General features: G+C 36.7%; 1 protein-coding gene across 1 annotated transcript in view; it reads right to left on the minus strand.

Annotated features, from left to right (window-relative positions):
* Positions 1–24,847, minus strand: part of LOC126334647 (ATP-binding cassette sub-family C member 4-like) — a 261,187-nt gene that overhangs the window by 138,945 nt on the left and 97,395 nt on the right. The window contains exon 9 of the mRNA XM_049997092.1: positions 618–800. Within this exon, the coding sequence (XP_049853049.1) occupies positions 618–800 (183 nt within the window). The remainder of the gene's footprint in view (positions 1–617; positions 801–24,847) is intronic.

The following is a 24,847-nucleotide window of genomic DNA, read 5'->3' on the forward strand; positions in this document are numbered from 1 at the left end:
TGTTGTGCATGTACCACCTTGAATAACACAGATTAAACCGTTATTAGAAATGCCTACTAGCATGGATGCTTTCGTCTTAGTTATTTCTAGACCACGCTTATTTTAAAATTGTATAAGGTACTTAAATAAATTTGCATTGTAGACTGAATATTGGAATAAGTGCTAACGTAACCACTGTCATTCAACTCGAAATTATATGAGAAGAAAGAAATCAGTGAGGACTGGTCCTAAATCCTCAACTGCGTTTCGCCATGACCCGCCTCCCATCTTATTGGCCTCAAAACCGACTTCCAAAAACACACACAAACACGAATGGGTAAATAGTGGCACTCTAAAAACTTACCGTTTCTTCAAAAAGTTGTGCCGATACCAAGCGCAGAGGCTGGCAGGAACAGATAATTCTTGCATCTCATCTCTTTGATTTAGAAGGCAGTTCTCCGAACTCGATACGCTAATGCTCAGATAAGTTTAAATTAATTTAATTCACGAGTTTCCTCTTCATCATTACCAGACTGTTCGATAGCTCGCTTTAAGCATGAGGACACTGATTCAGAATTCTTCAATATCTTTCAAATAGTGCAAATGTTTTGCATCTGAGCTAAAATAGTTTCTACTACCTTTCCGCAACCAACGGGGCCCACAATCGCACAGAGCTTGCCGGCGGGGACGTTGAGGTTTATGGCGGCCAGAGCGGGACTCGCGGCGTCCCACGTGGCGGTCACGTGCTGCAAGGAGACGTCCCCGCGTGCTCCTCCTACGCTGGCGGCCTCGGTTGTGGACTCGGGCTTCAACAGGAACTCCTGGGACACACGATGATGATTACCACATAGCTTGGCTGCCAGAAGATCGGCATTGATCGGCGAAGTAGGATTTTATAATCCTATTCCACGAATTCTTTCTCATTTCTTTTTTTGTTGTTGTTTAATGAAGGAAGTGCCACGCTAATACCTCCCAAATAGGACTCCAGGCTCTCAGATCTCTAGTTATATTAAAGGAAACAATCAAACCACAAACATCATTACACCTAGTTGCATCTTAAAAAGACATCATTACACAGAGCTCACTAATGTTGTCGGTAACGTTGCATTTATCCCCAAGTTACAAATAAATACATTTCGTGAGTCTACACAGATATAACGAATTACACGCAATGATAGAGAAGCTATGGATACGATAGAATAACAGAATTATAAGATAATAAGAATCTACTGAAGATAAAAACGGAATAAAATAAAATAGAAAATAAATACAAAATCAAATCGATGAGTCACATGCGGCCCGCAGTGTGAGAAGACTAGGGAAATTAAAATATGTAAAGTACCAGTGGTGGGAACCGCTGAGCGAAATTTAATCGTTTAAAAGTAAGTGTGACCAGTGTGCCAACTGATTGTTTATCTCATAAGTTTACAACAGCGTTAGTTTTCGTCCTTTGTTTGCCAGGTGGAGAACATGGAATTGTGTTGGGAAACCGTCGCACACATCCACTGTATGATCGGCAAACGTAGAGTCAGAGTAGCGCAATTTACTTCAACTTTCAGCGAATCTAGTTACTATTTATAACACCTGAATAGCTGATGGAAAATTCATTTCACCCAAGAAAAGTTATTGAACTGCGGTACTCGTAATGTAATATCATGGTGCGAAGTTACAAGATTGTAACGTTTTTGGCACCTCCTTGAAACTACAATATGGGATGGAGTACCAGTTTCGGAAACGAACTGCAGATGGAGAAAAACATAGAGCAGGGAAATTTTTTTTGTAGCCCATGTTTCATGTTTCTTATGGAAGATGTAAATGCACATACATATACTCGTATATTTACTTATCTACAACCTCGTCTACACGCATGCTTTTCATGTCACTGCACGAAGCCTAGAGGAGGATGCTTTGCTAGATATTCCATTTCCTGTTCCACTCGCAAAAGGAGCGAGATGAAAAAAGATGCCCTTTATGTTGCTACACGAGCCCCACTCTCCCTGTTTTATTCTTAGAATCCTTACAGGAGACGCGCGTAGGAAGTAGGAGAATCGATCTGCAATCCGTCGCGAATATTGATCCTCTAAATTTCCTCCATAGCTTTTCGTGAGAATATAGACTTCTTCCTATCTAAGTGCATGGATCATTTTTTAAAAACTCTCATACTGAACGAAAAATCGGTAACAAATTTAGCAGCACGCATCCGAAATGCTTCGATGTCTTTGTTCAGTCTGACTGGTAGAGATCTCAAACATTCCAGTAGTGCTCAAGAATGGTTCGGACACTCCTGCTGTATGCACTCTTCTTTATAGGACCATCATACTTTCCCAGTGCTCCCCATAAGCTGCAGTTGGCCATTCAGCATTCCTATACCCGACGTAACATACTCATTCCGAGTCCATCTCTTCTAGCAGTGTTATGTCTAGATACGAAATCGACCACTACAAGATCTCCCATACACGGGAGCAAGATGGGGTCGCGACACTCCACCACTCACCCCCACCCCCACCCCTAGCTCTCAGGCATTTTGTAACTGATAAGAATATTGGTGATGAAATTGTTATTTTCTAGTGTCATGGTTTTAGTAAATGCTATGGCACTGATGACGACAAAAGGAAATTGTACTTTCAACTACAGGCTCCGGGTTAAACCAGCCTAATTTTTGGCTTAAATAACAGATGGAGGGATATGTAGCTCTTCATGTAATTTAGCTGGAGAACGCGAGATTTCAAACCAAAAGACAGCCGCGACAAGAGAGACACCTTCTCGTCAAATGCTTCTACAATATTTACTTCACACTAATGAACAGAAATCCATAAGTGTTCCATATTTGATGAATATTATCAAGATTTCTTCAACAGTTTTTTTTTCTTTGTTTGTATTTCTTACACAAGGTATGAAAGGGTTTAGCTCATTTTAAAAAACTAGCAAGTTCTTCACATTTCTGTAAAAGGGAACTTAGGGACTTGACTGAATTATTTTCCCCTTAATGTAGTCGTGTGTATCAAAATTCACATTACATCTGTGAAGATGCACAGTCTATGTATTAAAGTCTGTCTACAGTGAAATAAATTTTCAGCTTCAATAAATTTAATTTTTGGGTATTTCATTGGAGAGTTAATTCCTATTATTTTCACTGTTTTATTTACGACATTATCCATCAATGTGTGCTACCAGGATTTGTTCTTTCAGTGAAAATCAGTAAAGTCTAAAAAATCGTAATGCGAAAAACTGATAATGAGTATCGGAATATTAAATTTATGTTTGTGTTATGACGCCAAAAAAATCAGTTCTCCGATATTTTTCGAAGTCCAAACAGTACCCAACAGAAAATTTTCACGTTCATGAAAATTAAGAAAAAACTGAAACTAAAGTTGTTGAATTACTTGAAGTCGTTTAGGGTAGAAGAAATGAAAAGAAAATAATATTTAATTGTTCTACTAAAAGACTATTCTCAGAAATTATAGGAATTTTAACCGGATTTGTCCGTCTGTATTTTTCGGAAGTTAACACTTTTTCAGAGCACACGGAGCGGGGTCGACTATATCTGAGATGACATTGCCATACAGTCTATATACACATTTAAACAGTATTACTGCTGAATATGATAATTACTTCTTTCATTTTTTTTTTACACCCGCTTTCGCGTGAACGGCTGTAACCAAACATGACGAAAGTGAACTACTATTAGCACATTCTTACCAGATACTGCAAAGCCAAATCATAGATTTCTTCCTGAGTTATCAGTTTTGTGACTGATGTGGTGCGCTCCACACGAATTTCTCCCTTGTGTCAACCTCTCCCCGAGTCCCAGAGTAACATCACAATCGAACAAGAACTGTCACGAAACCCTATAGGGCAAAAAAACGCAACCTTTGACAGCTGATACCGCTCCAAGCGTCGAAAATCATACGAGTACAAGACGAGACATTAATTGCCAAATAATATCTTTATGTTTAAAAGAGAATGATCGCTAGTACTGTATATCCACACACTTGTGATACGTACTTTTTAATACTTTGCCACGAGTGGAGTTCGTTTTCCGTTTACCGTTCACACAAAACATTCTATGCTACCTGTACGTTATCAATGAACATGTCTTCCTTTGTGGGAGGATAATACAATGGAATCCAAAATGTTTCCCTGCTTTCATGAATGCTTTTTTGACCCCCTAGTTTTAAGAATTTCTTGACTGTTTGTACAGGGCACATTAATTATCTGAAAAATTATCTATGCAGTACCTTATTAAATCTAGTTGGTAACCACAAAATACACTCCTGGAAATTGAAATAAGAACACCGTGAATTCATTGTCCCAGGAAGGGGAAACTTTATTGACACATTCCTGGGGTCAGATACATCACATGATCACACTGACAGAACCACAGGCACATAGACACAGGCAACAGAGCATTCACAATGTCGGCACTAGTACAGTGTATATCCACCTTTCGCAACAATGCAGGCTGCTATTCTCCCATGGAGACGATCGTAGAGATGCCGGATGTAGTCCTGTGGAACGGCTTGCCATGCCATTTCTACCTGGCGCCTCAGTTGGACCAGCGTTCGTGCTGGACGTGCAGACCGCGTGAGACGACGCTTCATCCAGTCCCAAACATGCTCAATGGGGGACAGATCCGGAGATCTTGCTGGCCAGGGTAGTTTACTTACACCTTCTAGAGCACGTTGGGTGGCACGGGATACATGCGGACGTGCATTGTCCTGTTGGAACAGCAAGTTCCCTTGCCGGTCTAGGAATGGTAGAACGATGGGTTCGATGACGGTTTGAATGTACCCTGCACTATTCAGTGTCAACTCGACGATCACCAGAGGTGTACGGCCAGTGTAGGAGATCGCACCCCACACCATGATGCCGGGTGTTGGCCCTGTGTGCCTCGGTCGTATGCAGTCCTGATTGTGGCGCTCACCTGCACGGCGCCAAACACGCATACGACCATCATTGGCACCAAGGCAGAAGCGACTCTCATCGCTGAAGACGACACGTCTCCATTCGTCCCTCCATTCACGCCTGTCGCGACACCACTGGACTCGGGCTGCACGATGTTGGGGCGTGAGCGGAAGACGGCCTAACGGTGTGCGGGACCGTAGCCCAGCTTCATGGAGACGGTTGCGAATGGTCCTCGCCGATACCCCAGGAGCAACAGTGTCCCTAATTTGCTGGGAAGTGGCGGTACGGTCCCCTAGGGCACTGCGTAGGATCCTACGGTCTTGGCGTGCATCCGTGCGTTGCTGCGGTCCGGTCCCAGGTCGACGGGCACGTGCACCTTCCGCCGACCACTGGCGACAACATCGATGTACTGTGGAGACCTCACGCCCCACGTGCTGAGCAATTCGGCGGTACGTCCACCCGGCCTCCCGCATGCCCACTATACGCCCTCGCTCAAAGTCCGTCAACTGCACATACGGTTCACGTCCACGCTGTCGCGGCATGCTACCAGTGTTAAAGACTGCGATGGAGCTCCGTATGCCACGGCAAACTGGCTGACACTGACGGCGGCGGTGTACAAATGCTGCGCAGCCAGCGCCATTCGACGGCCAACACCGCTGTTCCTGGTGTGTCCGCTGTGCCGTGCGTGTCATCATTGCTTGTACAGCCCTCTCACAGTGTCCGGAGCAAGTATGGTGGGTCTGACACACCGGTGTCAATGTGTTCTTTTTTCCATTTCCAGGAGTGTATATATTTGCGTCTTTGTGAAACTGAAATACGAAACAAAGTACCGAAGAAGTTATCAAAAGATATACTACGTGATCAAAAGTATCCGGACATTTGGCTGAAAATGACTTACAAGTTCGTGGTAATGTTGGAATTCAACATGGTGTTGGCCCACCCTTAACTTTTACTCTCCCAGGCATACGTTCAATCAGGTGCTGGAAGGTTCCTTGGGGAATGGCAGCCTATTTTTCACTGAGTGCACTGAAGAGAAGTATCGATGTCGGTCGGTGAGTCACGCACAAATTCCGCGTTCCATAATATCCCAAATGTGTTCTATAGGATTCAGGTAAGGAGTCTGTACAGGCCAGTCCATTATAGGGGTGTTATTGTTGTGTAACCGCTCCGCCACAGAATGCAAAACATCATTGTAGGACTATGCTGTCATAGTGCCACGCAAAACAACAAGGGTACAAGCCCCTCCATGAAAAACACGACCACACCATAACACCATCGCCTCCGATTTTACTTTTGGCACTACACACGCTGGCAGATGACGTTCACTGGGCATTCGCCATACCCACACGCTGCCATCGGATGGCCACATTGTGTACCGTGATTTGTCACTCCACACAACGTTTTTCCACTGTTCAATCGTCCAATGTTTACGCTCCTTACACCAAGCGAGGCGTCGTATGGCATTTACTAGCGTGATGTGGGCTTATAAGCAGCCGCATGACAATGAAATCCGTGTTTTCTCACCTCGCATCTAACTGCCTTAGTACTAGCAGTGGATCCTGATGCACTTTGGAATGCCTGTGTGATGGTCTGGATATGTGTCTGTTCGTTACACATTGCGACACTCTTCAACTGTCGGCGGTCTCTGTCAGTCAACAGACGATGTCGGCCTGTACACTTTTGTGATGCAAGTGTCGAACGTTTACACTTCCCTCTCACATCGGAAACAGTGTGCGACGGAACTGTCTCTTAGTCCATTGTCACTGAAGCAAGCTGTAAATTGATATTCAGTTACCTCTATCGACGTCTGCTCAGTGTCCCTTCACTCTGCAACGTAGATACTTACAATGTGATGTAAAGCAGCGTTGATGAAAACAGCACCTAATATCTACAATTTCTGAGGCCACGTATATCTCGTTGTGATTGTTCCTGTAATTATTCATAATAATTTTTTGGGTGGTAAAACGGAGACCTAATCTTCATATAAAGTTCGAAAATCTGGTAAATTTAGGTTTTATTCTCTTTGCTTAAACATGTGTCATCAGCCCCCATTTAATATGCAAAACTCCTATTATAATTTCCAAGTTTATGCCACACGTAAAGCAGCCAGAATTCTCGTAAGTCCATTCTGAAAATAATCACGCGAATATACAGTCACTTTCTGCCATAAAGTTGATTTCTTACATAAGTCATTCAGTGGATTTCTTTCACAAAGATTGCTCGCCGAACATATTCTGTAGCAGCACACAGGGCAACGCCACGCGAAATCTTCTAAGTCCAAAAAGTCACACGCGTATATTTCCCGAACAAAATATCCCACGACTCTCAAACTTTTAGAAAATGTTCGTAGCAACAAAAGCTACCATTTAAAACCCATCTGAAAGCGAAGAACCGAACATTCCATCTTACACATTTTACAGACGGACAGATTTCACGTGACCTTCGCGCTTGAAAAGCTAGTCCACGACTTCCCCCTTCCAGTTATTCATGCAACCTAAGTATCTCACAGTGCGCGGGAACCATACTGACTACCGACTAGCTCTTCGAAAAGCCAATCCGATCACACCTTCTAGATCTTACTCGCGCCAAAACTGAGGCATTCACCACATCAGATTCATTGGCGTCACATTGACAAGCAAATTATTACTATGTTTATGAATTGACACTAAACGAAAATTAAACTTGAAATAACTTTAGAAAACTGATTATATCGTTACCGACTTTCTGGCTGCTTTATTACATAAGCAAACACTCATAGACATACGTCATCCTGCAGTTAGGGGGATTTACAATTTTTATGACACCCTGGTGGCGTAACAGTTGCTAGTTACGTAAGGTGTATTACCTTATAAATTTAAAATCTGACGTATGTCTCCCATATGCAGTCACATTCACTCTCATTTACTCTCACCCTAACACAAAATGTAAATATTAACTTTTAAACTATTGTTTTCATTACGAAAGAAAAATTATCGAAAGTTTAGAACTGAAAATTTTCATAAAATTAATCGGCACATTGAGAGTGCTATTACTGTTTTCAAATAACAAAATAAATATAAACTGTTATGGTTCTAATCTGAATTTACTTTCTTAAGTTTCGGTCAAGTACTTTTATAATGGGTTTTTCATATCTCCGAAACAGTTATGGGTAGCTTTATCTAATTTTGACACACAGTTCGTCTAAATAACAAAAGCTCCTTTACCACTTTTGGAATAAAACAGATAATATTTAACATAGTTATTTAGTTTCTTAGGTGAGGTGAATAAGTGGGCTCTATACGTGGCACACAATAGCATTCCCACGCTCGGCCAGAAGAGCTGGTGGCTGATGACGCAATCGGCAGGCCACAAGTCGGCCGTCGCTGGATGCTACTACACTACAGGCTTCCAATACAGTATGTCCTAAAGTAACAAAACTTACTGCAGAAACGGCGGTCGCGGATTAACCCGCGACGCTACAAGTGGACCGAGGGGAATTTGCAGTGTGGAAATGTCACGTACAGACGTATGAGGCAAGTGAGACCCCCACCTGACCACGTTCCGTGGAGCGCCCCATTCAGCTCTCTCACGATGTCTAATGACTACTGAGGTCACTGATGTGGAGTACGTGGCAATAGGTGGCAGCACAACGCACCTAATATGAAAAACGTATGTTTTTAGGGGTGTACGGATACTTTTGATCACATAGCGTACGCTTATTTGCATTCTGAAAACGTTCAGACATTTACACAGTGGTTAACTTGATGAAAATCGGTTAAAAATTTACTAGCAATAAGAACAGACAATGAATGGAAACGTGAAATATTATGTTGGTCGTCTGAAACGTGTAACTAAACGTCCTGACGTGAGCATTTTTCATTCATCATAATATTTACTTACCTATTAGCATGTTTTGGAAACTGTAAAAGCTCTAATTCCTGACTATATTTATGAGTACTCCGTTAATTTGTAGCGCCATAATAATTCCAGGTTCATTTCAAGGCTCTCCACGTCATATCTGTTCTCAGTGTGCTGGCCGCTTGGCAGCGCTGCCGCTGCCAAGTGGAAAAAAAAATGCAGTTTGACTCTGGTAGCACTTAGTAAAGTTAACTTTGTTGATTCTCGATCGATATGTGCTGTACATGTCCCTTCACGTTTCCACTACACTATCACATCGGACTCAGTGGACCTAGGGATGTTTAGGAGTGTGGAAACCTCGCGTACAGACGTACGACACAAGGGACGCCGAATCTCATGACCACGTTCGAAGTCCGTGACTTCCACGGAGCACCCCATTCTGCTCTCTCACGATGTCTAATGACTGCTGAGGTCACTGATATGGGGTACCTGGCAGTGAATGGCAGCTCAATGCGCCTAATATGAAGAACGTATGCTTTTGGGGGTGTCCGGATACTTTTGATCACATAGTGTATAAACACGGCGCACTACATTCGTTCATTAAAGACGACGTTGTTGTAATCTGTTTATGTAGTTGCGCTGCCGCTGTAGCACGTCCCACAATGAAGTTCGCAAACGTGTTAGAATCTACATAGTGGTGATAACATCTCACCCAGCGATGTCTAGCGTCAATGGCTGGCATTTTCCAAGTCATGTGCTTTGGGGATCACTTGGACAACTTGTAATCGGAATTACCGCGTATATGAATACCAAAGGCTACATCAATGTGGGCTTGGTGGTGATGGGAACAACCAAATGAAGAGAATCGATTTAATCGGTTGCTGGGAAACAATTGTCTCATTCGGTCGTAGTTCTGCTTATTGGTTGGATTATTCATTCTTTATTTTCAGTGAAACCAATCTATGGCAACAAGCGGGCGAAGTAATCGATTCAGCTGGTTGAAGCTTCACACATCGCCTGGTATATTCATTCAGCCTTTTGAATGAAACCAGTCTCTGGGAGCAACCGAAAGAAAACAGTCGATGCAGTACTGCGCACTCATTTCTGAACGTAAACATTGTATCGATTTGCCACTGTTAAATCAGTTTTACTGTTTGCACCGTATTATTTTCGCCTATCGCCACTGTTACTGGCGTTTCGATCTTCGCTTTTACAGGGTGCCAAAAGTAGCGTTCAGTTCAGTTTTTCGTCCACGTTTATGAAAAGGCCTTTTCTTTATCGTGAAATGTGATTCAGAATCAGAATGCCGAAACGTTCTATGGTGTGGGAATGGAAGAAATCATAATTACGACGGTGTAAAAAGTGGTCCTCGAGTTAAATTCAATGCGATATACTGTATCTGCAACGATGGCTCACGTTATGGAATTCATTTAAGGAATTCAAGAAACATTACCAATCGATGGCAAACATTTCTCGCAGGTAAGTGCTTCCGACAAGCGACACTATAACCTAAAAAGCAATTAATTAAGTCACCGAAAAATATAAAAAAAAACTATATCTCTTATGGTTGCTGTTCATGTCACCTCGGCATTTACCGAGGTAGAATTATAACTAATGAGTGCAAAATAATGGTAAGAGAGAGACAGTGCCTTGTGGTTCACGTATAAGCGGAAAGTCTGAAAAAGTGTGTAAATGAAATCACTCAAACCAGGTGGCCGAGTGAGAATATCCATATAACTGCCGTAAACGATTGAATGGAAAGGCAGTCCACTGACCAATCGCTTGTTAGAAACCAGTCGGCTTGTTCTGTCACTAGGTTTTAGAGACAGGTAGTGCTTACTCTATTCCAGAGAACTCCGCATGCCATATCCTAAGAGGCAAACATGGATGGACTGCAGAAACCCTCCTCGAACACTAACGAATAACACTATTTCTTTGGCATACACGATTCTCTATCGAGTTTACCTGGACTATGGTTATTCCGCAGTTTGTTCGTCACAGTCCACTGGCAAACACTGTTGATATTTTGTAGAGTTTCATGATACCGGCAAGCCACAGTGTTTAGAAACATTCATAGCAGTATGTTCAGGGTTCATACCACACCAGGCTCTCATATATACACTAAAATTCTGTAATACCAGTCAGTTGTGTATGGTGTAAAGTTTATGTCAGTCACATCAGTTCATCTGTCTACGTTTTGCAATTTTCACCAATGTGAAGTTGATCTTAAACAAGAGCGATCTGGATATAAGAATGCTATAAGTGAAACTCATCACCAGGTTTCGTCATTTTCAAGAATTAACCAGGGACTGGCAACATTTCAGTGCCCACAGCTCGCGTTGTCGAAACATGAATATCTTGTGGGCTACATATTTTTTGTAATTTTATGTTTTAGGCATCTGAATAAATGATAATTTAAAATTAAATTTATTTCTCTAGTAAGATTGATCAAAATTTAATTTGTGGGGTAAATGAGGAAAAATGTTTACATTATTTTATAGCAGTACAATTTATGTATGCAAGTTGGTATTATTGCTATTTAATAAGGAAAAAGATCTTAAAAGAAAGAGTTCGAGATTAAGTTTGTTCTTATTCTGCAGTAGGTGACTGCTATTTCTGATAATTCTGGATGTATTATTCCAATCTGTCATTGCCTCAGCTTGGTGTGGCCATGAAACAATTATGAACATTGAGTCTGAGTGAAATCACAGAAGGAGATCACTGTATTTTGAAACTTGCTTGAAAAAAGTATGAATGCAGTTCGCAAAGATAAAGATAATTTGTGACATTTTTGTAAATAGTGTGGTACCAGTGGATTTGGGCACAGAGGTGATTAAAGTATTTTGTATCTGGAGATTTTGACATGAAGGATCTACAAAACACTGGAAAAGTCGATGAAATAATGGAAAAAGTTGATGACCTCCTATGAAACTGCAACTGTTATATCAAGAAGCACCAATCACAAAAGCACCTTAAACACTACATAAGGCCTCGTAGATTCCACATGATCTGACAACAGATGTAAATTAGATCTGAAAAAAATATATGAAGCCATTTTCTTAAACTTTTCATTCTGAGTGATTACATATGGGCATGTATGACAATGACCATAAAAATTAGTGGCCAAGGCGGGGTGAAACTCTGTGAATGCAGGCAAACCAAGAATTGATATGGAAAGAAGTGCATCATTTGAGTGTGAAGGGGCATAACAAAAATATGTAATATCTCTGGCAGTTTTGTTCTGGCACCATAGCCAAAACAATTATGTCTTTTCGACTGAATGGAATGGTTTCACAGCCACTGAACATGTGAAAAGATATGGAAAGATCTCTATCAGCAAGTGTTGTTTTTCATACCCAGGGCTCTGTAACTCACTCTACCACACCTTCTACTTACATAAGCGAAAGCTATATCCAAGAAATGTGTGGAAACACCCAACTTACATGCATGGTCATTTTAACCAAAAGAAATCAATAAATCCATGCTGGTATATGTGTATTGGATTCATTTATGAATTTGAATAAATTACATATATGGTAATAAATGAATGTTTGATTACTTCTACAAATACCAGGAAATCCATTACACTGATCATTTATAATACGTCAAATATCTACATCTATATTTCTGAGCAAAACTTTAGGATGAATATAACTTTCGCGTGATGTCTCACTGGCAAGTAACGTAGCTCAACGAAACTTCAACTGTACATAGAAAGAAATGTTGCAATACTGTACATAATTGTACTAAAAAAAGACATATTTACAATCTCAGCATGTATTACGAACAGAACAGTGGGGAAACTCATCACAGAAAGTTAATATGTAACAAAACAAAAATAAAGGAACAGTAACTCACATATTTCGATATCAAATTCATGTATACCTATATTTCCACCATAGAAATCATCAACATCATCAAACTGCAATTAGTACAACAGAAAGACATTACCAAATACCACACAAAAATAGCAAAAATTCTAAAATTAATTACAGAGGAAAACTGTTTTCATTTAATAACCAATTCTATTCACAACAAGATCTATTTTCCATGGGGACACCTGTCAGTGGACTCCCAGCCAACATTTTCCTTACTCAGATTGAGAACAAAATATTTGAAACCGTATTAAGACCTAAATAGCACAGTGCATCGCTATGTCAGTTACAGTTCATGTCTTCTAGATAAAACACCTAGCGACATCCAACAACTCCACAGTGACGTAAACACTTCATATCCAGAAGTAAAAGTCTCCATAGGAACAGAAAATCACAAAAAGTTCAATTTCTTTGACCTCACAATGCACATACGCATCAGTTCTCTGTACTCAGGTATGTTGCAACCACCAGCCGAAGCATGTACAAAGGCTCAAACTAGTCGATTATGCACAAACAAGCTGGTTTCCAATACATGCTGCACAGGCTGAATGAAACTTCATTCAGTGATAACTACCAAAAGAGCTACAGACAAGCGCAAAAGTAGATGTGGGGAATGAATAAAACACTCATTAAAAACAAACTGAATCATAAAATTAAAACAAGAATGAAAGAAGCATGTAACGCATAACAAAAAATAGATTGTACCAACATATAAATACAGATGCACAGAATGTAAACACACAGAACACATTCACAAGCTTCCATGAAGAAGAAACCCATACAGCTACAACCAAATGATAAACTCTAACTTATAATGAGAAAGCAGCTCGCAGAACAGGCAACATACTCAAAAAATTAAGACTAAAATAGCCTACAGAACAGATAACTCAGTGCAGAGAAAACAATCAGCAGCGACAGTGTCAAACATAAAATATCTGTATTTACCAGCTGATATGCGAGTATTGCTCTTCAGTTAATATTAGAACGACAAGCAGAAAATTCATTGGCTGGTACACAGAACATAGAGGAGCACTAATATGTAACATCTGTCGTTCTACATTCGCAGAATGCCTTATGGAAATGAAACACAGACCAACAGACATCAACACACACTTAAAGATTCTCAAGTGCAACAGCCCCCTCAAAAATAATAACTGAGGAAAACTATCAAACACAGAAAGCGATAATTTCAGGAAAAGAAATAATGAATGAATACACAACCCTGGACAACGAAGCTCTGTTTTCTGTCTTCAAGGAACAGTCAAACGACATTACCCCATAAACACACACAGACACACACAGAAACTACCACGTATAACAAAATAATGTTAGCCATGATATTCCAGTCGTAATTTCCCATGCGAGTAATTTTCTACAACAAGTTATCTATGTTGACAAGTGACAACCTGTGAAAGAAAAAACAGCTGTAATTCAAAACATAGAAAACCAAAAAAATCCAAACATGTGTAACAAGGTATACATACAAAAATCTTGTTCGATTTCAAATTTGTGAAGACTTCCCTAAAAACTCAAATTCATATATGTGCAGATATTAAAGGGCATTTCTCTTGTTGTTTAACATAAAAAAATGAAAAAGAACATCGACCATTCCATAACTTAAGGGAAGCATGCCTGGGTAAAAGCAGAAAAGATTGTGTTTACTCAAGCCGAAGTCCATCCAAAAAGCAGTTTGTTTCTAAGTAAACATGGGCACAAGAGTTTCAACCTCAAGATAAATCTGCATCTACATATGCACTTTACAAGTAACTTAGAAGTGCGTAGCAGAGTCACATCTCATTGTACCACTTATTAGGGCTTTTTCCATTTCCATTAATATATGGAGTGTGGAAAAAATGTCTGCTTAAATGTCTCTGAGCATGCTGTAATTACTAAATTTGCTTTGTTGATCACTCTATGAGCGATATGAAGTGGATTGTAATACTTGTAGATTTCTAGATTCAATACTTAAAAGCTTTCTAACTAGGTTTTCATGGGATAACTTCAAGAGTTTGCCAGTTCAGCTCTTTCCGCAAGTTGGTGAAACTCTCCCATGAGTCAAACAAACCCATGACCATTCGTGCTGTCCTTCCTTGTGTCTATTAAATATTCTCTGTTAGTCCTATCTACTTCCCCCCTTGCCCCCCTCCAAACCACTAACTATTTAGGGCTTCAACTCCATTACTAGATCTTAATTTCGCATAAAAATTAAATAAATACAAAGTAACATAATTAAAGAGCATAACACTCATATGACAAATCGCAGAGAACATTATTAGATAAAAGAAAAACTAACGATAATGATGGTAACACTACACAAAACACATGAGACGTACATAGCCACAGAGACACAACAGACAGCAGTGGTGCTCGAGCATGGTGCATTTCACATTAAGATATGCTTAGTTCTGCAAAATAACGTGGGTGTAGCAGTCAGCAGTTTCAAACGAAAGAATACTTCGAAATTTGAAAGGTGACGGCGTTTTCTGGTTTGAGAGAAAACCAGACATAAAACAACGAAAGTAAATTGAACATCTTTTGTAACAAAATGTTTTTAAATGTAGACATAAAGACAAATTGTCAATATCTTTCATTACAGACCAGTAATGATTTTTTATTTCAATAAAACGTAATGTTTTTGGTGATGAAACACGCGTTTCCTCATGGTTTAAAAAATGGAATTAAATATCTTCAGTAATTGTAAAGTGACTATGGACAAGAGAGCCACACAAATAAAGAATTTACTCAATATCACCAAGAAAAGATACTACAAAACTGAGGAACATGCACTTTATGTGAGAAATCAGTACATTTGACCACAGACGTAAGTCTATAGAGAGTGTAGTTAAATGAGAGAGAGGACAGTAGGCCATAGAATAGGGTAGCATCACTACTAATTTAAATGGGAGAGCTATAAATGGTCACTCATAGGTAGCAGGTATGAAACGTAGAAAGCCAGTGTGATTTGCTGGTGTTTCCAACGAAGTACTAAAGAGTTCTTGCAGTAATATAAATGCTGTCTGTTATGAAATATATTAAACATCACTACGTAGGGGTATTTTTCCAGAGAGACTGAAAAATGCGTTTGGAAATACATCTACAATAAAAGTAATAGGAAAAATGGCAATAGCTACAGTCCCATTTAAGTGTAGGCAACATTTTAAAAAAAATTCGAGAAGGTCTAGACTAGCAACTCACCTGAGCAACAATAATATCCTTACTGAATTACAGTTTGGGTATCAAAAAGGTTGCTCAGATTAGAATGGTATACATACACTCACTCACTAAAGTTTTGCAAGCATAAAATAAACAAAATAGTAATGGTTTCAGTGATCTATGTAAGATATTTCACTAAGTGAATCGCAATATCCTCCTAGTAAACCGAGGTTTTATTGAACTAATGATGTAGCCAATCACTGGATAATGTCATGCCATTTCTAAGCAAAATAATACAAGAAGTGGTCTTACAACTCTACCAATGTTACCAGGGGAGGTTCCTTTTATAGAGAAGGAGTCACTTATGGGGTTCTGCTAGTCACAATCTTAGCTCCACTAATATTTCCCAAATATGTAAACGATCTTCTGTCTCATATTGAAGAAGAAGGATTAGTTTTTTATTTACAGATGACAACAGTACTTTAATCAAAATAAATACATATATACTAACAAAAGAAACAGTACTCAGTGTTCTTAAAGGTATTATTGGGAGATTTTCTGCAAATGATTTCACTCCCAATTTAAAAGACACGACGTATTTAGTTCATTAATAACATGGGTGGAAAGCTCAATGTTTTAGATGTGCATATTGATCAGAATTTATATAGGACGAAACCATTTTTGACCTCCTAAAACAATACAGTTCAGGCACATTTAAATTCAGATCATTGCAAATATTAAAGAAACACGAACCAGTACATTAACACAGTTTCCATATTTTCATTGACTAATGTTATAAAGAATAATTTTATTGGGTACCTCATCTTTAAGATTATAAGTTTTCATTGCTCACAAACGTGCAGTAAGAAGAAGATGACAATAATTACTCCATTACAATGTTGTCTTTAGCACAACATAGGGTTTGCAATGATGCCACAAAAACTTTTCGTCATCTACTAAATGATAGAAAAGGTGAGGTAGTCTGTAAAATAAAATTGAAATTGGACTGAAAGTGTTTCTCGTTGTGACTCGTATTTGGCAGGAGAATTTCTATATATTTGACATGTAAAATATGACATGTAGGAATTACAAATTCACATCTGTATCGTAAAAAAAGAAAAAAAAACCGAAATTTGTCAGCATGTGCCAATACTTATAAATGAATGTAACGTTACTCATTCTATTTCATAATGATTGATCATAGAAACTAACGTTTGTAATAGTACGCTCTGAAAGCTCTGTCTGCCATGCAATGTTCTGTCATCTTATACCTAGATGGGAAAAAAAAGTCGCGACACCAGGAAGGATTTGTGCGACATAAACAAATGTTCCTGGTGTTTTGTTACATCTGAAAGATGATGTCCATTAAAATTTCGAACCTGTCGCATAAGAGTGAGGCTTGTGGCGCCACTATGTGGATACAAATCAGGTTTGCTTTAAATACACGTTGTAATGGTCGCAGGCGCCATTTACCTTTGAGACTGGATGTTGTGATTTGATGTTACAATGCCTTTAAGGCGGCAAAAATGCCATTATCAACTATTCTTTCAGTTTGAAGGAGGTCATGTAATATAATTACGAGTAGCTGGATTTCCCTTCTGCAATATTGCACAGAGACTTGGCGAGAATGTAGCCACTGTACATTATTTATGGCAGTGGTCCGCAGATGCAAGAAGACAAATCTCAGGACAACCACATGATACTACCAGGAACGAAGATTATAGTATTTGGTGTGCAGCTCTGACACATCATACTGCATCTTCAGCAGCGATTTGAGCAGGAGCATGGACCACAGTGAAACAACAGATTGTTATAAATCAGTTACTTCAAGAACAGCTCTGAGCCAGAGGCCCTGTAGTGTGAATTCATCTTACTCCAAATCACTGACCTTTGTGACTTCAGTAGTGCCTGGAGTTAATTGGACAGCAGGTTTGAGGTCTGTTGTGTTTTCTGATTACAGCTGGTTCTCCCTCAACGCCAGTATTTGTGTTGGTTATAAGGCCAGTTGAGGACCTACAACCAACATGAGTAGATACAAAATACTGGTCCTAACTCAGTCGGCTCAGTCCTGGCTCACAGCAAGACCATCACAAGTTACCCAAGACCAGTGTCTTGTATCTGCTATATATAGATTTTTAGGTCAAACTTTCACTTATTTTCATTTAAGAATGCCTATTTTAGTACGAAATACTTATAAGAGTAATAAAAAGGAATATTTTTTCTTACCACATTCACCTATTTTTAAATTATTATTTTTTCTAAACAAAGGTGAATCAAATAAAATAAACTTAATATTTTTGTATGAAAGGTGCATATAGGAAAAAAATTAATTCATTCCCACAAACAATAATTCATATTAAAAAATTTACTGGCTCTCCAGTTCTGTATATTTTATTGTAGACGGTCAATATAAGTAAATAAATAAAAACTGTTCAATTTTTTACAATTAATTTTTCTAATTATATCTTCTTGGGCAGCCATAAGATTTTAATGAACTGCCAATTGTAAACTGTTTTTGAGAGAAGGCTAATTTACAGTTTTACCATATGCATTGTTTTGTTTTCATGTATTTAGTTTTACACTCTGTACAATTCCAGCAATATCCCTCTTTTCAATATTTAGCTATATAAAGTTCAATAATAATCTTTTTCTCTAGACAGTCTCCACACTGCTTTTGCCTTTTGGTATTGTAAATTTAAAGATAATAAAAATTAATAGGAAAAAATAAAATTTTTAGATAGTTTCATAGAGTGCATTCCAGATCATGAATTTCACTACTTCTATTTTTGAACTTTGTCTTTCGTTTGTATTTCAGTTTCAGCTGCTCTTTTTCAACTAATTGAAAATGCCAATCAGTAATTAATTTAAAATTCTAACTACTAAAAAAATCTGAAACTCATTGTTAAGCACCATACAAATTTCTTCCCCATATCTATTATTTAAATATTCACATATAGTAATATTGAATAAAACATTTACTTCTCATTGAGTTAATATTTTAATCTCTTTTGAGACACTCGCATTGTTGAGCTTCTTGATTAGACTATCCATTTCTATAGAAAAAAGTTTATTAGATTTTTTAATAATTTGTAATGCCTATATGGTCATATATCTATTTCATTTTCCAAAACATTTCTTTTCTCATCATGAAGACTCAACACTTTTTAGTTTGTTTCAAGTGTATAAACATCATGTTTTTCACTTCAAATCATATAAAATTTTCTGTAGTGTTTCCTATTGTTAAACAAACAATTTTTATAATCTTCTACTATTATTCTATTTTTAATAATACTTTCCTAATCCGTTTAGACTTTTCCTATACTTTATCATCAATTTCATAAGCATGCATTTCTGCTCTTAAACCACAAAATTCTTCCATTTTTTTTCCATTGCACTCACTTTTGATATTTCTTAAAACTCCTGTTTACTTGTGGAATTCCATAAATATTTTTATATTATTTTCAGGATAATCACCTGTATGAAAGTAATCTATGTCTGATTTCGTATCTTTATAAAAAATTGTCAGTTTTGATAGTGTAATGTGATGTCAATATCTTGACAATACAACTAAATATTTTCTCCATATTTTGGTTTCATCATTACTTTTGACAATTAAACATCAGTTTTTAGATAAATCAGGTGTACTCATAACAACACAGATGAATTTATTAAATGGAATTTTTGTTTGGTTCATATGAATAGCTGCAAGTTTTTCATTAAATATATTTTTTCTCTTAAAGTTGGGTTTAGCTATACATTTATCAACATCTGACACTAATTTTATATCCACTCTGTTTCTTAGTCTTTTATCGTTTTTCCAAACACTGAATTATTCATCACTTTATAGAAATCTTTTTCAAAATCATTTTTGGTTTTAGTTCTCATTGATAAATTTGAATCTATATGCTTCTTCAACCTATGCATTTGATTAAAGTTTAAAATCCTGTGTGTTTTTGTTATTTGCATTCCAAGAGATAGATAATGTATAAGATTTCTATAATGAACTACATATATATGTTTCTCATTTGGAGTAGTTAACGACGTCCTCACTTTAGTTCCTTGTACAGTTTCACATTCAGGAGTTAATGGTAAATCTCTATGTAATGCAATTCTTTTGGATATTCTATATCTACTTTCAAGATGTTTCCAATTTATCAGTATCTGAAATTTCTCTTATTTTTCCACAATCAAAGTTATTTGGTTCACCCTATGGAAATCCACCATATGGTAAATGTTGACTCATAGTATAAACATATAAACTGTACTCATATAAATATGCTAAATAATTTGATATAGTTACTTCATCAAAGTTGTACATATATTTATTATTTGCCTTGACATATATTTTACAACAGAGTTATTCCCTTTGCAACAACTAAAATCATTTCATAATTATGTAACCAATCAAGAAGTCATATTCAACACTGAAACCCAAGATAATCCTGGGGCTGTAAAACATCAGTATGGATCAAGATCATAATCTTTTGTACTGGTTTTTCTAAAATTTTCAAACATATAAGCCAATAAAAATAGTTTTTTAGACACAGATCATGATATTCGCCAAGCTTTTTCATATTAAATTTTCCCCAGCTTATTTTGCATATTTATAATTTTCTTCATGTATTTCCACAGTGAGTGAGTTTATTACAAAATTCTTCTTCTTCTGTAAGTCTGAATTTTTCCACATCTTTTCTTTTAAGTGTTCTGTAACAGTTTTCAACAGATTCTTTCAGTTCTGATAAAGCTGAATAATGATAAATATTAAATTTTTTCATCAGTTTTTGAAAATCTTTATCCTAAAATTCTTCACCATTTCTGTCTCTAACTATTTTTTTTAAAGACATTAATTAAATTCTTACTTGATTAATATTTAACACGAATAGTTAACTCAAATTTTTAAAAACCATCTGTAACAGGTAATATATATTTATATCATGTATTTAATTTTGAAATTCCTTTCAAATTACATAAATTCATTTGTATTAGATCTGCTTACCATAAATCATGAATACCAAGAGAAATTACATTCCTTCTGTTAAAATTTTTTCTCATTGCAATCTTGTATTTGATTAATTATTTCTTCGTGGATGAACAATTTGTTCATCTTAGTAGCTGTTAAAGTGTTCATAAGGGCTCTTGGGGATCCTCTTTAGAGTTTCATCATGTACATTTACAAAAATATTTCAACATAGTTACACATTTCAGTTTTACATACTGTATAAAGACCTTCAATTCTTGTCTCCCATTATTAGTTGTTACTCTGTGAGGTGTTTCAGTAAGTTACTAGACTTTAAACAGTAAATGTGATTCTGCATTTCTAAAGATGAAAAAATTAATAACATTTAAATTATTGTTCCTGTTAATATCAACATTTGATTCTAACTAGTTTATGTGGAGTTATAAATATCTTATCTTTTATTTACATTGCAAGTAATGGATTTTTGAACTGAATAGGATATAAAATTTCTAATTAATTGATATTACTTATTTTTACATCTGTTTTAAAATCAGGTATTGACAAATCACTACCTACATTGGCACCAAATAAAGTAATTCTGTTGATTTTTACATTGTACTGAAATGTATATTCAATATTTCATCACCTCTACCGAATTAAATTTCAGTTTTTTGCTTGTCACACTTCCTTTTTTGAAAATTACTTAACTGACGTGGGTGTAGCATCATATAATAATTTAAGAATTACATATATAATATTTGAGAAATAATCTGTAAAAGTTTTTTCCATTTACTTTTTGTAAATCAGTTAGTTAGATCGTTTTTATTAAATTGCAGTAGTTTCAAAGAAAATGTCTTTTATGCATGCTACACGTCAAAATTTTTATTTTCATTTATGAATCCAGCTGAATTCCACCTTTTTTACAAGGCATCTTCAGTGGGTGTCCTGAAATATTACATGATTTGTCCATTTTTACACATAGGTTATGGTTTCACATGTAGGTTATAGATTTAAAACAGTTCCTTAACTCTTTTATGAAATGCATAGGTACATACAGCAACTTCTAATTCAATGGATGTATGCAAACTGCTTTTCGTCATCTGGCAACCAGGTTTACATCATACAGTTCACTTTCAGTTCACTTTCAGTTCACTGTTTACGTTAGAGATCACTATAACTGTCATCTTTTCAATACAATGTTACATTTGTTTTTCCATATGTTTCCAACTTTCTCAATTCTCTACATTCAACTATTTTGTGACCCTGTGTGTGTGTGTGTGTGTGTGTGTGTGTGTGTGTGTGTGTGTGTGTGTGTGTGTGTGTGTGTGTGTGTGTGTTTGTTTGTTTGTGTGTGTGTGTGTGTGTGTGTGTGTGTGTGTGTGTATGTAATTATTTTTATTACTGTTTTTATTCCTTTATTTATTCTCAATAATGATAATAATAATAATTATTATTATATTTTCCTGTATATATTTATGTGAGGAATCAGATGTGTAATCATTTGTTGGAATTTCTGCATATTATATGATCAGTCAGTGAAAACAGTGAGTTGTTAGTCATATTTATTGGTCATATAGTAGTTGTTTCTTTTCAGCCGTTGTTTTGTATAAATGACAATTTTCCTGTAATGTTGGGAGATATCTTTCATTATTTATTCTAATTATTTTGATATCATTTTCTCTTGTGGTAGATTTGTGGTTATTTTCTCTCAAATGTTCCACAAATGTTGAGTGGCCCGTTCCATCTTTCCATGTTCTGATGTGTTGTTTGTACTGGGTGTCAAATGTTCTGCTCGTTTGTCCTAGTACCTACCATCACATGTGTTGCACTGTAGTTGGCATATTCCTGCTTTTTGGTAGATATCTGTTTTTTTTAGTTATTTTTTGAATGTGACGTTGGATTTAATTCCCTTGTCTTTTGAAAATGTTTGTCATTTTATGTATTTCTTTGTGCTTGTATATCATTGGGTACCATCTTGACTGTTCTTTCTTGTTTTCCTGTATTCTTCGTGTCATTATTGTTCTGTCGCTGTTTGTGCCTGTTTGTGTAGTGTTTTGTTGTACAGTTGTTTGTAGGTGTTTATGTACTGTCTTCACTGACTGTATTTCTTGTTTAATATTTTTGTATAATTTGGTGACTAGATCCCTATTGTACCAATTATTTGTTGCTATTTGTCTTACTGGGATATTTGGTTATAGTTCTTTTGTTGGAATTGGAGGGTGGGTGCTGTAGGACTGTTCTGCATTAATTTACCTTTTTCCCTGTCATCCAGTGCATAGTCTACATTGTTTTACATATTCTTTACCTTGGTCTGAAATCTGTTTGTTCAGTTTGATTTCAGTTTTTTTAATATTATTTTGTAAAATGAACTCTTGTGATTTGTCAGTGTATTGTTGTTTGGGAATAAGAAATACTGTATTTCCTTTGTCTGCTTCAGTATTAATAATGTTTTAATTTTGGAGTTTCCTCCTGAGTTTTCTGAGTGTTTTGTATCCTGTGTTTTTACTGTTTTTGATAAAAAAAGAAATAGATAAAATTATTACAGATACAAAAAAGCATACTGACAAAATTAGTTTGGAGATCATTACATATGGCAAAACATAAATAGTCCTTTAATTAAAATAATGCATGAAATGTGTTAAAATCAATCAATTGGAAATTGATAGTACACTTTCATAGAAATTTAGAACAAGGGACTGTTACATGGCTCTCCCATGTCACCAACGTTATTTAAAATCTATGTGGATATCAGTCTTCAATAATGCTCTCTTAAATGCAGTGGGATGGGGTTAGAAATTAAAGAGGGAGTTTATTTACGTCAACTACACTTGCTGATGATCAAGCAGTTGTAGCACACGACAGTGAGGATGCAAATCCTCCAAATGAGTTATACATAGAGGGAAAGGAAATTAAGAAGGTCAACACTTTCTGTTATTTGGGATTTATTTTAGAGTTGTAAGGAAAATCAGAGGTAGAAATCAATAAAGGAATCAGCTGTGGGGAGGTCATTGGGATGCTAAACTCAATCTGATGCAGCAGAAATGTAATAATCCGAACCAAAATAATCATTTATACATTGATACTAGAGAGCATAGTTATATATCGAGTGGAGACTTGGACTACAAACCTGAAACACATTAAAAATCTGCAAGCAGTAGAAAAGGACTTCTGGAGATGATTAGCAAGAACTTCTAGAAAAGAGAAAGTAAGAAATCCGAAATGATAAAGAGAAAGGAAGTAAGAAGAGGAGTGCATGACACTATGGGTAGAAGCAAGTTACAATGGATCGGGCATATAAGAAGAATGGAGAAAGCCACAACTTCGAAAATGATCCTGGAATTGGAACTAGAGGGGAAGAAGAAAAGAGAACATCCTATGACCACATGACTCCTAAATATACAATTAACAATTAAAAGACTTTGTGCAAAGGAAGATCTACAAGAGCAAAACACCTGGTGGAACATCTAGAGTAGATAATTAAGATCTTGTGTAAAAGATGCAATATTACTTGGGTATCTGATATATTGGAGAAAAATCTTTGTATAGAGGAAAATCAATAAATAAATAAAATAAGTAATTAATTTTTTGTGTTTCCTGAATTTATTTGATCATTAAATGTGTTAATTTTAGTCTGCAGCCCATTTCGAAAAATGTCCCATTATCTAAACACAGTTTTAAAACAAACAGACACAAATGACCACAAATTGCTCCATCAAAGTTCTGTCCATTCTGCAGTACAGATAATTTTTTCCCAAATAGTTGATTAGTGGTTTTGGTATATTACCACCAAATGAATCAAAAACAACTTTTATATCTTTATTCTTATAATAACAAATGTAATGAGCTCCAGGATGATCAGATGTATCTAAATTTAGTAGTTCAGATTCAGTTCTTTGGTTCATTAGGTAATTCATCAAACATGTATCCTCTATCAAAGGGTTTAATTATTTAGCAAGTTTTATAGATCAAAATTACTTTATGGATCACGATACATATGGATTATTTTTAAAATTCTTTTTTACTCCACTTCTCTTAGTTCCCAGTGCTACATTATATCTTTTTTTCTAATTCTTTATCAGCTTTTATCTTGTTTATTACTGTTTTTTTGATTGCTGTGGAACCACCAGCGAGTGAACCATTA

This window comes from Schistocerca gregaria, chromosome 2, assembly GCF_023897955.1.
Source record: "Schistocerca gregaria isolate iqSchGreg1 chromosome 2, iqSchGreg1.2, whole genome shotgun sequence".
In the NCBI taxonomy this organism is placed as follows: Eukaryota; Metazoa; Arthropoda; class Insecta; order Orthoptera; family Acrididae; genus Schistocerca; species Schistocerca gregaria.